This window comes from Nanorana parkeri, unplaced genomic scaffold (assembly GCF_000935625.1).
Source record: "Nanorana parkeri isolate BGI_ZX_2015 unplaced genomic scaffold, ASM93562v1 scaffold1048, whole genome shotgun sequence".
In the NCBI taxonomy this organism is placed as follows: domain Eukaryota; kingdom Metazoa; phylum Chordata; class Amphibia; order Anura; family Dicroglossidae; genus Nanorana; species Nanorana parkeri.
Window position 1 is genome coordinate 419988 of NW_017307316.1, and position 17633 is coordinate 437620.

At 41.5% G+C, this 17633-nt stretch overlaps 1 protein-coding gene across 6 annotated transcripts in view; it reads left to right on the forward strand.

Annotated features, from left to right (window-relative positions):
* Positions 1 to 17633, forward strand: part of LOC108796053 (transcription factor COE3-like) — a 108665-nt gene that overhangs the window by 37619 nt on the left and 53413 nt on the right. For 5 of the 6 annotated variants that reach the window (XM_018567433.1, XM_018567434.1, XM_018567435.1 and 2 more), the window contains exons 3-6: positions 1004 to 1067; positions 4233 to 4288; positions 4377 to 4450; positions 11717 to 11785. In XM_018567433.1, coding sequence (XP_018422935.1) covers positions 1004 to 1067; positions 4233 to 4288; positions 4377 to 4450; positions 11717 to 11785 — 263 coding nt within the window. The remainder of the gene's footprint in view (positions 1 to 1003; positions 1068 to 4232; positions 4289 to 4376; positions 4451 to 11716; positions 11786 to 17633) is intronic. The other variant, XM_018567437.1, reaches the window with a different exon arrangement.

The window sequence follows — 17633 nt, forward strand, 5'->3', positions numbered from 1 at the left end:
GGACTCAATTATCTTCATCAGAGCTGAGAAACAAATGACAGAAATTATAATAACAATCTAGTAAGGAAGACACATTTACAATGTCTTAGTTTATAGTGATGAACATAAGCTATATACTACATGGTACGTAATAATTATATAAGATTATCACATCAAATAAACAAAAATATAAGAATGTTACTGGTATTATTTTCACAAAATGTTGTAATTTGACAATCATAAAAGTAATATAATGTAGTAGTAATAAAATGTAATAGGACAAAAACATTTATATATTTGCTAAAAATCATCATTTTAGTGTTGTTATTATTATTATTATTGATGATGATGATAATAATAATACTAATAATAATATTAATAATGTTAATACTAGAAATATGAATAAGTGCAGCTCTGTATTAGAAATGATCATCAATAGCACATGTATAATAAAAAAAAATGTAGTAGGACAATAATGATAATAATGATACAATTCTAGAAATATGAATAATCACAAATATTACTTAGAATTAATATAGTAATTTAACCTAACGTATTAATATAATCATATCAGATACAAAAATAATAAAAAATAAATAGATAATGAAATACAAAATGATAAATAAATCAAATAAATAATACATACAAAATAAACAGCAAAGATGGGACCCAGGGGCCACGTGAGTCACACTACTGCTTGTAGACCCGCTTTTTTTTTTTCACCCACATATACCGTATGTGGACGAGTCACAGCTATTACTTTTTTTTTTGCTAAGACTGCTCTGCTTTTCCCACTTCTCTCTGGGGGAGGGGAAAAGCAGAGCAGTCCCATGAAAAGAAGGAAAGTGTGTACATGTGCAAAAATGTATCTGCGATACACATGCCATTGGTGCTGAAAAAGGATCTGCCTTCCATTGAACTGAATCATGCAATCATGCAGAATAACCAATAAAGCTAATTTGTCTGAAGTGGAACTGCATCGGTTGTTTAACATGCTGAACTAATAGTGTTTCCTCGTGTGCAGGAGCAGAGCGGAGAGAAAACGAACAATGGCATCCACTATAGGCTCCAGCTACTCTACAGCAATGGTAAGAGTGTCACCAGCAACCAGACATGACCAACTACCCCGGCCTGACCTGTCACTCGACCACATGTGTCAGGCCCGGCTCCCAGGAGAGCATAGTCACACATGGGCCTTGGCTGCCGATAACAGAACATTGTTGGTTTTATTCACTAATCCGGAGCAAACCAATCAATAAAAAGCTTTATTTTAAATTCTATTTCTTTCAACCTGATGCGGGCAAGACAAGAATGCGGGCAAGACCTGATGCGGGCAAGACAAGAATGCGGGCAAGACCTGATGCGGGCAAGACAGAAGCTTCACTGGCAGAAGAGATATACAGGGACATAGTTATAGATAGGGATGGGCTTAAAGGAGAACTATGGGGTCAGTGCTTTTCCCCATGGTTCTCCTTAGGGTAACGGGAGGACACAAACTAGCGTCCCCCCGTTACCCTAAGCTCAGTATACCGCGAGCTACAGCTCGCCGGTATACTGAGACGCCGCTGCCGGAGCGGATCCCGACATCGATGTCGAGATCCGCCCAGCTACGTGAGTGACAGCTGGCTCCGCCTATCTAGAGGCAGAGCCAGCTGTACCCGCCCCCTCCCCCGTCCGTTCCGCCAGTCAGCGCTGTCGGATCGGAGCGGGGAGGGGGGAATCCAGCCCCTCCCCTGTCACGGCAGAGAGCCGTGACAGGATCGAGAAGTGAGCGAACGCCGGTATGTGCTCGCTCACCTCCCGATCTACTGAGCCCACCTGTGACAGTCTCATTGTCACAGGTCGGCTAGAACTATGAGGTGAGTGGAAATCACTCATCTCATAGTTCTCCTTTAAGGTTGGGTCTAACTCATGGCACAGCCTGTTCACAGTTGCATGCTTGAGTGAATAAACTGGCCTGGGTTTGGTCAGTTCACCCATTCTAGCCTCTGGCTGATGCAGCCGGAAGTCATTCACTTAGAGGCGGTATGACTACCCGGCTTTCCACTGGCTTGCTTCATATTCACAAGAAACCGGCGGGGATCCCGGCTAGCGTCATTCACCAAATACTGGCCATGAGAATATATGATCGATGACATCACCTATTGTTTCCTGCTGGTTTGTAGTCATTCACCAGCTGACCAAGGCCTGTCATTCGCGATGGGAGTAGTGAGGAGGCAGCATCGCCATTGCGGTGGGACGTTGTGTCATCGGGGCGTATTTTGTGATTCTTCTTGGATCTCCATTGCTGAACAATGTGAATGATGTTGGATTCACATAGAGAGACATTGCTGATTTCTTTTATTTAATACAGGAATTTTTAAATGGTGTCTTTGTTTCACTTTACTACATTGTTTAAGTGAGGGTCTGATATCTAGGGGGCCCTCTTTTTCTAAATCTTAGAGATATCTCCTTTGCACACCATACCAAATTACCACCAGAATTCTGCGGGTGCTGGAACAACTGGTGGATGGGGCCACAGCCTACAGCTTAGAGGATGTGTTGTCCGCACACTTTTTTCCTAAAGGGGCTGCCCCCCCCCCTGCGGACCTCCCACATCCACCAGGCCGGGGATATGAGGATATGTTGTCCCCATTAGCACAGGGACAAGGTGCCTTGGGGGGAGGCAAGAGGGGTGAGGAGGCATGCTCGCTGTCCTCCCTACCCTAGCAGCCAGCCTGGGTAAGGGTCTGATATGGATTTTATGGGGGAATCTAAGCTGTTTTTGTTCTAAAAGGAGCAGTACACATTTTTTTAAACCATATTTACATAGTTACATAGTTCCATAAAGACACGTTAGTTCCATAAAACCTGTCCCACTCAGTTCAACCTGTTTTCAAGGCTATAGTTTTTTTTTCTTCACTTTTGTAGGAGTACATTGTATTCATGTATAACTTCACATGCAGGTTTTTTTTTTTTTTTTTAAGCATGTAGTATTTATTGAGTTTTCAAAGCCGATACATATGAAAAGACGTCACAGTAACTTGGTATAGGCATAGAATAGTGAAGATCAGGTGTTATACATGTTTACAGACTAATGTGAGTCAACAACGAATATAAAACTATGACATCATCAATAGTCGTTATAGTCACCATTTAACCAACCATAAACGGATTGGAGGTTCACAAAGAGAGAGAAGAAGACAAACACACAGACAAACATATATTGCGTCATCGTTGGGTTCGAAAGGGCCTATTGGAGTGCACCAGCTAAAGGTGGAACAATATTGAATATGGGACAAACCGGGTGTCAGGGGTCAAGGGGTTTCGGGTAGTGGAGTAAAAAATAAAGCAAAAGAAAAGAGAAAGGTCAAGCAGCGCAACAGCGCAGTACCCATCAGGAGGGTATCGATAGCAGTGGGGCTATAAGACGTCTAAAGCCCCCAAGGAGCCGTCTAATTTGGCCATATCATACCATTTGGAGGATCGGAAGGGCAGCATAATGTCCCTAAGTTGATCTAGGGATAGTGTTGTTGTGAGGAAACACATGCAGGTTTAAGGCATCACCCAACCATGGTATTAAAAGAATTTCAATGTTGCCCTTTAAGCTGCATTGAAAGACGCGCTCGCAGCTGAATGATGCTTTTTTTTTTTTGCCTTGGTAAAATTGACCTTGAAAAATGCCAGAAAAAGATAACAAAATCTGACTCCCATAGTTCGGGATTTGCGGATTTCAGGCATGCTTTGGCACATCTCCAGCAAACCGAACGTCGCTTGCTTTGCTCATCATTATTTATAAAGCCGTAAATGTGACAGTTACCAAACATTCACTGCAGGTGAATTGAAAACAAAAAATTAACCTGCAGCAAATGTTTGGTGAATGTCACATGCACTGCTTTATAATTATGCCTAAAAGAGTCTATTGTGAAATGAAAGCTTACCTGCTAGCAATTTGTTTGTACAAGTCTTTAGTTCCACTTTAATGGCCCTTACCACCGTTGTCCTTTCTGGACGCTGGCCAAGTACCTGGACAGAGCCGGCAGCTCCTTGGCTCCCGGCTCTGTCAGTTCGAACATTTTCCAACCACCTTCTTTGATCCTTTGATCAGCTGATCGAGGGATGCCAGCTGAAAGGGTTGCCGACAGCGGCACCCACTGGGCAAATTCTGTCCAAAATTCACATAGTGTATGTCCAACTTTAGTCACTGCAATGGGGCTTCATAAATCTTCTCTATGAGGTGCAACTAGACTGATTGTCATGTGTTCTTTGTTCAGGAATCAGGACGGAACAAGATATTTATGTGCGGCTTATCGACTCCATGTCCAAACAGGTGAGTCCGTCTCAGAGTACTCCATAATAATTGGAGTAGAGTCAAATCTGTCTGTCTTCTGACTTGCTGACCCATGTCTTGGTTTCAGGCCATCATCTATGAAGGTCAGGACAAGAACCCGGAGATGTGTCGAGTCCTTCTCACTCATGAGATCATGTGCAGGTGAGAGAGTCAGTTCATGTCTACCATTGTTGTTGTGCACTAGTCACCCTTGGCTTGTTCGCACTTTAGTGTACGGACAAGCTCCTTTTGCACCCAAGATGAAAAGACCAAAGTGTGCCCCCCTTCCCCATCACTGTGTGTGTGTGTTGCATTTTCTTATATTTGCAGTAGGATCAGGGGACAGGGTGGTAGTTGGTTGGCAGAGAATTTGCTTTCTAGCCAGAGGCAGCAGGAGACAAATAGAGGAGGCAAGCATACCTCTTGTGCCACCCTCCAGGCCAACTGGCAGCCATTGATGCGCAGTGGCCCAAGCTTCTAAAAATCCATAGTTCCAGATCAGGTGCTCAGTCCACTTAGGCTGACCATAGACAGCTCTATATTATCAAGAAAATATTCATGATGTGGAACATTGCCTGCAGTCACCGGGTTGTTTCTGTATCAGGCAAGTCTGCTACTGAGCCTGTGAGCTGAGCAGTGAGCTACATCAGCAACAAAAGTTGCAGTTCCTGCCCTTTTTGCACCTTCCTCCTGCTAAAGCGCCTAAGGCGGTTGCCTCTCCTGCTAGCCCTTGGCCTGGCTCTGAGCTACGTATCTGTGGTGTCCTGTACAGTAAGTTCAGCTCCAGTTTTTCAGTAGGAAATCTTCATCCCGCTGTCAGATGTCTTCTTCATGTAAAATCAAAGACAGCAACATGGAGATGAGTATTTACTTTGATAATTTGTTCCTCATTTCATTATTTCATCCCTTTCTATTTCCAGCTTGCAGGTTGTTGATATATTGAGGTTGTTGAGTTATGACCACGATTAGAGATGTGCAAATGTAAACTCTGCTCTACTGGCAGTTCACTGATCCACGCTCAAGCTATATGGTACCTGACAGGGTTTCAAAACCTTACTCCATGAAAGCGATGGTTTCCGTATATCACATTGATGTTGTGCTAAAAACCAGCACTTCTTTGTTGTAACAAAAAGATTGCCCCCATTGTACCTAATAAATAAGCAACATTTTACATTTATAACATTTGCAGTTGATTCATTTTGACTTTCTAAACAGACTTGAAAAGTCTGAAAGTTGCTCTTAAGCAGTATTTTATTCTCTATACCATAGGTAACCAGCCTTCTGTCTTTCCTTCCTTCCATTCTTCCTTCCCTTCTTTGTTTGCTTCCTTACCTTCCTTGCTCCTTTTCTCCATCTCTCCTCCTTCCTCCCTTATTTTTTCTTTTCTTTCTTTCTTTCTTTCTTTCTTTCTTTCTTTCTTTCTTTCTTTCTTTCTTTCTTTCTTTCTTTCTTTCTTTCTTTCTTTCCCCCTTCCTCTTTCCTTTCCTCTTTCCTTTCCTCTTTCCTTCCCACCTTCCTTTCCTCTTCTTTTTCCCTTCCTTCATTCCTTCCCTCTCCAGTTTACTTTCCTTTCTCTCTTTTTATTCTGTTCCTCCTTTCTTTACCTGCCTACCTTCCCTTCTTCATTTGCTTCCTTCCTCCCTTGTTCTTTCCTTTCCTCAGTTTCTTCTCCTTCCTTTTCTTTATTCCCTTCTATGTTTGTATCATGCCTGCCCTTCCTCCCTTCTTTTTTCTTTCTTTCTTTCGCTCTTTCTTTCTTCCTTCTTTGTTCCTTTCCCACTTTCCTTTCTTCTTCTTTTTCCCCTCCTCCCCTCTTCTTTTTCCCCTCCTCCCCTCTTCTTTTCCCCCACCTTTCCTCTTCTTTTCCCCCTCCTTCCTTCCTTTCCTCTCCAGTTTCCTTTCCTTCCTTTTTGTTCTGTTCCTCTTTTCTTTCCTTCCTTCATTCCTTTCTTCCTTCCCTTCATTATTTGCTTATATTACCTTCCTCCCTAGTTATTTGCTTTCCTCCTTTTCTTCTCCTTCCTTCTTTTATTTCTTCCCTTCTTCGTTTGTATCATTCCCGTCCTTTCTTTCTTTCTTTCTTTCTTTCTTTCTTTCTTTCTTTCTTCCTTTTTCACCTCCTTCCTTCTTCTTGTTCACCTCCTTCCTTTCTTTGCTCTCCAGTTTCCTTTCCTTCCTCTCTTTGTGTTCTGTTCCTCCTTTCTTTCCTTTCTTCATTCCTTCCATCCCTTCCTTCCTACCTCGTTCTTTCCTTTCCTCATTTTCTTCTCCTTCCTTCTTTTCTTTCTTCCCTTCTTTGTTTGGTTCCTTCGCAGCCTTCTTCCCTTATTTTCTCCTTCATCCTTTCCCTTCCTTCCTTGCCTTCCTTTCTTCTTTGTTCCTTTTCTCTTATGTCTTTCCTCTCCCACTTCTCTTTTCTTTTTCCTTTCCTTTCTTATTTCTCTGTTTTCCTTTCCTTCCTCTCTTTTTGTCCAGTCCCTTCCTTCCATCCTTCCTTTTCTTCCTCCCCACCCTCCACTCCTGCCTTCATTCTTCCCTTCCCCCCTATTCCTCCTTGCCTTCCTCTCAGAGTTGGTACTGGTACACATTGTTTGTAGCTAGGATGTTGTGATTCAATTATCTAGCTCTTGTATATCTGGCATGCTGAGAGTTTAGAAGATTTATGTCTTCTGAGGTTTGTGGTCAGCTATTGCGGCACTCCTATCGGGACCTGGGTGGAGGTCTTGGATTAGCTAATACTGAACAATACATAAAGAATTTATGAAGAAGTCCAAAAATCTGGGGAAACACAAACTAGACATTGTTTTCTGCAAGGAAATCATAACCAGGATGGGGGTGGGAGGGCGTCAGTTACTGATGATTCAGCATTTGTTTTGGAAAGTAAAAAAAAGTATGAATTTGAAACCATTTGTAAGCATCTTGTTTTTCTTTGGGTGATGGACACATGCACCCCCTCTGCTTATTTAGGGTGGTTTAACCCCTTCGGTGATAAAGTGTAGAAATGTACATCTCCTTGAATAACTTTTTGGCGCTAGGACAAATGCCGTGCTAATAATTGCAGGCTGAGAGACTATTGCAAAGAATAGATTTCAGAACATTCAACTTTTGTGCATCCCTGCTTTAATGTATGATTCTGTTTTTATATTGTGGCATTGCGTGGCAATACCACGGTGTTAGGTGGCCTCAAAGTCACCCAGGGTTCTCAGCCAGATGGGCTGAGTGGCTCCAGGAAGAAATTACTTGTACCAGGAGAGAATTGCCTTTTCAGTACTTTCCAGGTTTTCTGGATCATAGTTGGGATCCTGGAGCCAGGAGATTTCTTAGAGCTCTGGGTGGGAGGAAATCTCCATTCCTGGGTCCATGGGTTAGTAGCAGCCAGCACCTAATTGTGCACCTGTGTACAACCCTCATGAAGAGGGTGCTGGGATGTGTTCAGGGCCTCACCTGTGAGTCAGGAGAACTCCACCCAGGAGTCAGAGTGGAGGCCAGTGCAGCAGGGAGCTGGTGGAGCGACAGAGTTAGGTCCCAGCTGCAACCGCTGCAACCCTGGTAGTTCTTGTGTAAATGCCAAGTATCGGCACTGGTATCTGAACATCCCCTAAAATTAAGTATAACCTACGTGGGTAGATTGTACAGTATAGGGCTTGATTTAGAAATGTTATGAATGAGAGGAAACTTTATTCAACACCTTTGTCATGATCTATCTCCTTTAACACTAATGTAAAGTACAGGCAGAAAATGACCTGCCTATTTGAGGAGATGGAACATCAAATAATTATTGGGTTGGAGGACAACATAACATCACATGAAGGTTGGGTTGCAAGAGATGCAACATCATATGAATTTTGGATTGGTGGAGGACATAACAGCTCATGGATTCTGGGTTTAGGAGAAAGAACTTGACGTATATACTGGGTTGGAGGAGAATAGAACATTAGATGGATTTTGGGTTGGAGGAAAACATAACATCTCATCAATGTTGGATTGGAGGAGATAGAACATCACATGGATGTTGGTTTGAAAGGAAAACTGAAAATTGCATGAATGTTAGGTTGGAAGGAGGACAGAGCATCACATGGGTTAGAGGAGGGCAGAACATTACGTGGATGTTGGGTTGCAAGAGAACAGAACATTACATGAATGTTATGACAGAAGGATGATGGAACTTCACATCGATGTTGGAGGAGATGGAACATCACATGTTTGGGTTTTAGGAGAACAGAACATCGCATACATATTGGGTTGGAGGAAATGGGACATCATATGGAAGTTGGGTTTTAGGAGAACAGAACATGCCTTGGCTATTGAGCTGGAAGAAATGAAACGGTGATAGAACATTACATGGATGTCTGGTTGAAAGTGGATAGGCCTTCACATGGATCTTGGAGTAAAAGGCAGAAGGACATCATTTGGATTGTAGGCTGAGAGGGAACTGGACATCAAATAAAGATTGGAGTTGGAGGGAACAGCAGATCACATAGATATTGAGGTAAGAGGGGAAAGCACATCACATGAATGTTGGGGTCAAACTAGATAGGACATTGCATTAATTTTAGGTCAGAAGTAGATAGTACATCATAAGGATGTTGAGTTGAGAGGGATGAAGCATTGCATTAATCCTGGGGTGCACAGAGATAGAGCATTACCATCAGTGGCGGACCTAGGGAACAAAGGGCCCTGGTGCAAGATTTTTTTTCCGGCCCCCTGCACCCCCCCCTAAAAAAACCACACAAACCCCACAACCCACATCCCCTGTAGCGACCACAAAAAAACAAAAAGTTCTAAAAATAGCATTTTTTTCTGTATAAAGTACTGCTGAGATTTGTAGTCCTCTATAGAGGGTCCCATTGTGCATTGCTGCAATGCAGAATGGGACCTGCTATATAGCACTACAAATACCAGCTGTACTTTATACAGCATGTCCATTAGTTGGGCTACAAAAAATAATTATTTTATTTAATAACTTACCTTCACCTCCCTGGCTGTTTTCTGATGGGGGAGGCTGCAGAAAAACGTGTGTGTGTGTGTGTGTCAGACAGCGTGCCCGTGTACTCAGGCGGCTGTTTGCTGGGTCCTCATGGCCGAGGCCCAGGGCTGCCCCATGAAGTGCCTGCCGGCTTTTTTATTCTCGGCTCCCTCCTCAGTATCCGGCAGCCAGCGGGCCCCCTCATCTCTGCACCGGGAGTGTCAGATCATCAGACACTCCTGGCACAGAGATCCAATGCTATCCGGCGGCCAGACACCGGCGGGGCCCCCCCCCGTCTCTTCCCAAAGGCTGTGTTAGATTGGATACTGGGCCCCCCTTTAGGCTCAGGCCCCGGGGCGGCCGCACCGGCGGTAGGTCTGCCCCTGATTACCATAGGTCTGGTTTAATTAGCAGGACATGAAGAGTAAAGGACACATTGTTTTACTTAGGATTAAAAATACACCAGGAGCATATTACTTTGTAAGCTTCCCTTCAGTTTATTAGCCTAACCCATACCAGCAGCCCAGCCCTTCTTCCTTGTATCGGGCCCTAGAAGGAAAGCACAGATGGGACTTCAGTCCATGTGAGGACACAGTATGAAGCTGTAATCGATTCCCTGTTTTCTTGTTTGAGGTCCCTGAAATGATATCTCCTGAGTGGTTGAGGTGCTCTCCAGCTTGGAAACCGTTTCTAACATATCCATTTGTTTGTCCCAAAGGCTGGGCATCAGGGGAGCTGGTTTAGTGTAATTTACAGATAGGATTTTGGGTAATGAGGCATGGATGAGCTGAGAGGCTCAGAGGTGATGTCTGCACCAACTGAGCACAGAGGATTATTGACTGGAACTATAAAGTTCTGAAGTTATAAAGAACAAAAATAAATGCAAACATGCTAATCCTTTCCAGACAGTGGCTCCAGGAATTATTCCTTCTACAGTGATGCGAGGTCATGGAATGGCCATTGAAGGTTACAGGAACCTCCTTGTCATCACAATTCACTTCACCGGCAGGAGGGCCAGACCTGCCATTGCTGGTGTCCTTCTGAAAATGCTAGTTGTCTGACTATAACTGCCTTTAAGACTGGGTTCGTAACATGAGCGTTTGACGCACGTTTTCGGGCCGCACGTTTATACCGCGATTTGCGGTCAACGAAACATGCGACAAACGAGCGTTTTACAAAATCTATCAGAATGTATCCTAATGGATACGCGCGGAAAAACGCTCCAAAAGAAGCTCCTGTACTAGTTCGGGCGTTGGGTGTATTTCAGCGCGTTGTGAAGTGCTGAAATACGCCCAGGTGGGAACCATGCCCATAGGAATTAATGGGATTTCACTGCTTGAGCGTTTTACAACGCTTCGATCAGCGCTGTAAAACGCCCAGGTGTGAACCAGCACTAAATCAGAACTGGGTTTTTTGTTGTTGTTGTGTGTTCTGCCCACTACAACCCTTCAGTACATTCTAGATCTGAACTCACATGAAAAGGTTGAATGATGATGGCTTGTTGCTGCCTAATTGTGGGTTGAATGAAGGCCATCATCATTATTCAAACTATCCCGACAAATACTGTTGAGATCCTCCCTGCTGGCTGATTGACAGTTGGCACTTCCCCGGTCTGCTCCTCCAGTCCGCGCTGGAGAAATAGAGAGGGGAGAGATGGAATTCCTCCTGGGAACCGCGAATGACAGCCACCGCTCTCTGCAGGGAGAGGATCAGGAAGTCAGCAATCAGCGGCATGTGTTCGCTGACTTCCCAATCAATGGAGCCAACCTGTGACAGCTTCTTTGTCACAGGTCGGCTTGAATTATGGGGATGTGTTTTTCAGTCACCCCATGATCATCCTTTAATGTCCCCGCTGTGCCCAGATTGTGGACATAATTTACAAAACAAGCAGGAAAAGAGCTTTAAAAATATTCCATCCCTGACCTTTCTAGCTGCTTGTGCCGTGAAATACTTCATTCTCAAAGATCTTCAAAGACTCTGAAGGTGGTTCCTAACAGTTTAGATACAGCTGCTGTTTACATTGGAGGCCGGGTAGGCAGCCTTAATTCTGCTGTAATAGAAAGTGCTGGGAAAATTTCTGTGCCCCTGCTGGGAAAATTTGAAGTCAAGTTTCTCCACAACGCCTATAGCTAGAAAGGTGAATGAAGGCTTTGTTTAAAGTTCTTGCTTTAAACTGTTTGTTCAGAGTGGGTCAATACTTTAGTGTGTGTAGTCGCTTTAATAGCAAGTTATCATTTGTGCCTCTAGAAACATTCCTGCCCTTACTGTAAAGAAGGCTTTCCATATGATGAGTTTAAAGAGTGCTGCCTTGTCATTTGCAATGACCTAAAAGTGAACAACTTTGCACCACGTTTACTCTATGGACAATTTATGTATTTATTATTTATTTCTAAGAACAGAGGATGTGTCCTGATCAATTGCACCAGATAATCTCTCAATGTAGTGTATTTTCTTTCATTCAGTCGGTGCTGTGACAAGAAGAGCTGTGGGAATCGCAATGAGACGCCCTCAGACCCGGTCATCATAGACAGGTGAGACACGCTATGCTGTACATAGATGTCCTGACATGTTTTTATAACATACAGTATGGGTGGAGGACAATGTATGTAGTGCCTCCCCCCAGCAGTGCTCTGTAATGAGGGGAGCAAGTAACATGCAGCTTATTTGATTGATAAAGAGCATGGTAGGTGGACATGGGAGGAGCAATACACATTTACTAAAAAAAAGTCCTCAGTACTCTGCTCTGTGGGCCAGTGAAGAAACTGAATCTCCAGCTTGGCAGAGAAACACTAAAATCCTTTACATGTTATCACTGCAATGACTTCCTTTATTCAGGATCTGTACAGATCATTGCCTTCTTCTTTTCTGGAGGTATTGAGATTCCCTACATAGCAGTACAGAGTATTTCAGGAGAGTAGAGTTAGAGGAAGTAGAAGAGTCCTCCAGCACTGCAGAATATTTCTGGAGAGGAGTGTTAGAGGAAGAAGCAGTGTCCTTCAGCAGTGCATAGTATTTCAGAAGAGGAGAGTGAGACAGAGGAAGGAGCAGAGTCCTTCAACAGGGCAACATATTTCAGGAGAGTAGAGTAAAGGTGCCCATACACTGCTCGATTCTCGTACGAGAATCGGGCGAAATCCCGCGATCGTACGAGAATCGAGCAGTGTGAACTAAGACGTGCGACCATTTCTACTGTACGGTCGCACGTCTTTTGTCGAGCCAACATGTTCGAAAACCCGCCGAGAATCGAACAAAAGTCTTGCGATGGTCGTAAGGTGTATGGGCACCTTTAGAGGAAGTAGAAGAGTCCTCCAGATGCACAGAGCATTTCAGGAGTGGAGAGTCAGAGGAAGGAGAAGATTCCTCCTGCACTGCAGAATATTTCCCGAGAGGAGAGTTAGATAGAAGTGTCCTCCAGCTCCACAGAGTATTTCAGGAGAGGAAAGTTAGAGGAATGAACAGAGTCCTCCAGCAGTACAGAGTATTTCAGAAGAGTGTGATAGAAAAAGGAGAAGATTTCTTCAGCAGTGCAGAGTATTTCCGGAAAGAAGAGTTGAATAGAAGGAGAGTCCTCCAGTAGTATAAATTATTTCAGGAGAGAAGAGTTAGATAGAGGAAGGAACACAGTACTCCCCCGGTACAGTGTATTTTAGAAAAGGAGAGTGTGATAGAGGAAAGAGAAGAGTCATCCAGCAGTGCAGAGCATTTCCGGAAAGAAGAGTAGGACAGAAGAAGAAGCGAAGTCCTCCAGTAGTATTAAGTATTTCAGGAGAGAAGAGTTAGATAGAGGAAGCAGAAGAGTCCTCCAGTAGTATAAAGTATTTCAGGAGAGCAGACTTAAATAGAGGATGGAGTGAAGTCCTCCAGCAATGCAGTGTATTTCAAGAGAGATGAGTTAAAAAGTGGATGAAGCCGAGTGCTCCAGCAGGCCTGTGTGTCTGTGGAGTGAACATCGGCTATGCCTTGTAACATTATAACATGTATATTGCTTTTTGTTATGACGCAGTCTTCAGCCCTGACCTCCTCTGCCTTATTCTCTTCAGCGAGTGATAAGGTGGCAGCCATTGTGTCTTCAGCCTTTATTCCTCTCCCCTCTCAGTCAAGCTGTTTCGTTATCTGGGTTCTGATCTGCGAGTCTCCTCAGATCTATTCCTTGGTCAGACCTCTTTATTGATCCGTGTGGCCTCTCAGCCCGGTCTTTTCAGTCAGTATCCACAGATAAGAGGCACATGAGTGACAGTTGGTGGGACAGTGATGGCCGCCTCTTGTGGAAACAATGAGCAGCTCAGTTCTTTGTCCCATCCTGGTAATTTCATGTATCAGCTCCCTTCACAGGGGAATCATCCTGTGTCACCGGAGATGTGATGCAAGACGGCACGGAGCAGATGAATTGGATGACATTATTCCTGTGTCTTAAAACCCAAGAACAAAACTGTCATATATTGCAGCTTACCAGTCCTTAGATGTGGCAGATGCATTAGTTTTCTTGGAGTTTTTTCCCCCTTTATTTTCACCTGGTAATCCTACCAGTAACACACTTCCTGTCCTAGGGTGAGCGTGTTCACTCACTGTACTGTATGGACTACAGAAACCTCCACCTCTCTTTATCTGTGTCTCATAGATGGGTGAGGTTCTGTAGTCCTCGGAGAGACCTGGGAACGTATCATGTAACTGATAAGAATGTAGCAGAGAGCACAGGGAGTTATCGGCTGACAAGATTTCTATCTGATAACTATTTTTTTCAGCTATTAAACAAATATAATAAAACCCTTTAATGGTATATTAAAGCTTTGTTAACACTATGCAATATGGGATTCCTATGGCAAGAAAAAACATTGTACGGAGCAATACAAAGTAACATTGTTTATAAACATTTATCAGAGGGAGATAGAGAGATACAAAGTAGCATTGTTTATAAACATTGATCAGAGGGAGATAGAGAGATACAAAGTAGCATTGTTTATAAACATTGATCAGAGGGAGATAGAGAGATACAAAGTAGCATTGTTTATAAACATTGATCAGAGGGAGATAGAGAGATACAAAGTAGCATTGTTTATAAACATTGATCAGAGGGAGATAGAGAGATACAAAGTAGCATTGTTTATAAACATTGATCAGAGGGAGATAGAGAGATACAAAGTAGCATTGTTTATAAACATTGATCAGAGGGAGATAGAGAGATACAAAGTAGCATTGTTTATAAACATTGATCAGAGGGAGATAGAGAGATACAAAGTAGCATTGTTTATAAACATTGATCAGAGGGAGATAGAGAGATACAAAGTAGCATTGTTTATAAACATTGATCAGAGGGAGATAGAGAGATACAAAGTAGCATTGTTTATAAACATTGATCAGAGGGAGATAGAGAGATACAAAGTAGCATTGTTTATAAACATTGATCAGAGGGAGATAGAGAGATACAAAGTAGCATTGTTTATAAACATTGATCAGAGGGAGATAGAGAGATACAAAGTAGCATTGTTTATAAACATTGATCAGAGGGAGATAGAGAGATACAAAGTAGCATTGTTTATAAACATTGATCAGAGGGAGATAGAGAGATACAAAGTAGCATTGTTTATAAACATTGATCAGAGGGAGATAGAGAGATACAAAGTAGCATTGTTTATAAACATTGATCAGAGGGAGATAGAGAGATACAAAGTAGCATTGTTTATAAACATTGATCAGAGGGAGATAGAGAGATACAAAGTAGCATTGTTTATAAACATTGATCAGAGGGAGATAGAGAGATACAAAGTAGCATTGTTTATAAACATTGATCAGAGGGAGATAGAGAGATACAAAGTAGCATTGTTTATAAACATTGATCAGAGGGAGATAGAGAGATACAAAGTAGCATTGTTTATAAACATTGATCAGAGGGAGATAGAGAGATACAAAGTAGCATTGTTTATAAACATTGATCAGAGGGAGATAGAGAGATACAAAGTAGCATTGTTTATAAACATTGATCAGAGGGAGATAGAGAGATACAAAGTAGCATTGTTTATAAACATTGATCAGAGGGAGATAGAGAGATACAAAGTAGCATTGTTTATAAACATTGATCAGAGGGAGATAGAGAGATACAAAGTAGCATTGTTTATAAACATTGATCAGAGGGAGATAGAGAGATACAAAGTAGCATTGTTTATAAACATTGATCAGAGGGAGATAGAGAGATACAAAGTAGCATTGTTTATAAACATTGATCAGAGGGAGATAGAGAGATACAAAGTAGCATTGTTTATAAACATTGATCAGAGGGAGATAGAGAGATACAAAGTAGCATTGTTTATAAACATTGATCAGAGGGAGATAGAGAGATACAAAGTAGCATTGTTTATAAACATTGATCAGAGGGAGATAGAGAGATACAAAGTAGCATTGTTTATAAACATTGATCAGAGGGAGATAGAGAGATACAAAGTAGCATTGTTTATAAACATTGATCAGAGGGAGATAGAGAGATACAAAGTAGCATTGTTTATAAACATTGATCAGAGGGAGATAGAGAGATACAAAGTAGCATTGTTTATAAACATTGATCAGAGGGAGATAGAGAGATACAAAGTAGCATTGTTTATAAACATTGATCAGAGGGAGATAGAGAGATACAAAGTAGCATTGTTTATAAACATTGATCAGAGGGAGATAGAGAGATACAAAGTAGCATTGTTTATAAACATTGATCAGAGGGAGATAGAGAGATACAAAGTAGCATTGTTTATAAACATTGATCAGAGGGAGATAGAGAGATACAAAGTAGCATTGTTTATAAACATTGATCAGAGGGAGATAGAGAGATACAAAGTAGCATTGTTTATAAACATTGATCAGAGGGAGATAGAGAGATACAAAGTAGCATTGTTTATAAACATTGATCAGAGGGAGATAGAGAGATACAAAGTAGCATTGTTTATAAACATTGATCAGAGGGAGATAGAGAGATACAAAGTAGCATTGTTTATAAACATTGATCAGAGGGAGATAGAGAGATACAAAGTAGCATTGTTTATAAACATTGATCAGAGGGAGATAGAGAGATACAAAGTAGCATTGTTTATAAACATTGATCAGAGGGAGATAGAGAGATACAAAGTAGCATTGTTTATAAACATTGATCAGAGGGAGATAGAGAGATACAAAGTAGCATTGTTTATAAACATTGATCAGAGGGAGATAGAGAGATACAAAGTAGCATTGTTTATAAACATTGATCAGAGGGAGATAGAGAGATACAAAGTAGCATTGTTTATAAACATTGATCAGAGGGAGATAGAGAGATACAAAGTAGCATTGTTTATAAACATTGATCAGAGGGAGATAGAGAGATACAAAGTAGCATTGTTTATAAACATTGATCAGAGGGAGATAGAGAGATACAAAGTAGCATTGTTTATAAACATTGATCAGAGGGAGATAGAGAGATACAAAGTAGCATTGTTTATAAACATTGATCAGAGGGAGATAGAGAGATACAAAGTAGCATTGTTTATAAACATTGATCAGAGGGAGATAGAGAGATACAAAGTAACATTGTTTATAAACATTGATCAGAGGGAGATATATAGATACAAATAAATGTTGTTGCTTTAGTATCTACCCTGATACTTTCATCTGAAGATCAAAGGGATGAGCTTGAATATTTGTCATGTAAAGAAAAGTTTTTTTTTTTTAAATAAAGTTTGTTTCTGTTTATCCCCTTATTAACTCTTGCAGGTCAGCTCACTTTCAAGTTCAGCTATGTTGTCCTAGATTGTTCACTTCTCCAAACGCTTCACCCTTTAGTGAATAACCTTGTTTAGTTTTGCCCTTATAATCAATAATTAACTTGTTCTTACCCTTCTCCCCGTAACTGATATTTCCAGTTTTTATTTTCCAGTTGATTATTCTAGCCATTGATAGTTAAACTTTTTTTTTAGTTATTACCCATTTTGTTAGTTATTTGGGGTTTTTGTGTTTTTTTTTAGTGATGTAAAATTGAAAAACAGAGCCATAATTCCATTCGCAATGCTTTGTACCAGAATCATAATTTTAGTGTCATTTTTTTAAGCAGTACAACTTATAGAATAACATTAAATTTTTAGACTTGCAATGAGGAAAGTTTAGTAAATGAAGACCTTGAATAGCCCTAAATATAAAAAAAATTAATAAATATAATTATAAATGTATATACAGTATATAATATATAAAATATATATTTTAGGGCTATATATATGCCTTACCTTCAGCACAAATATCTGCTAAAACAGGTTCCCGTAAAAGGCTATTCCACACTTTTGCAGCTCTTACAGTAAGGAACCCATTCCTTTAGCCAGTAAAGATATCTTGAAATGTAACTGCATAATAAATGTCACTGCAATGAAGGAA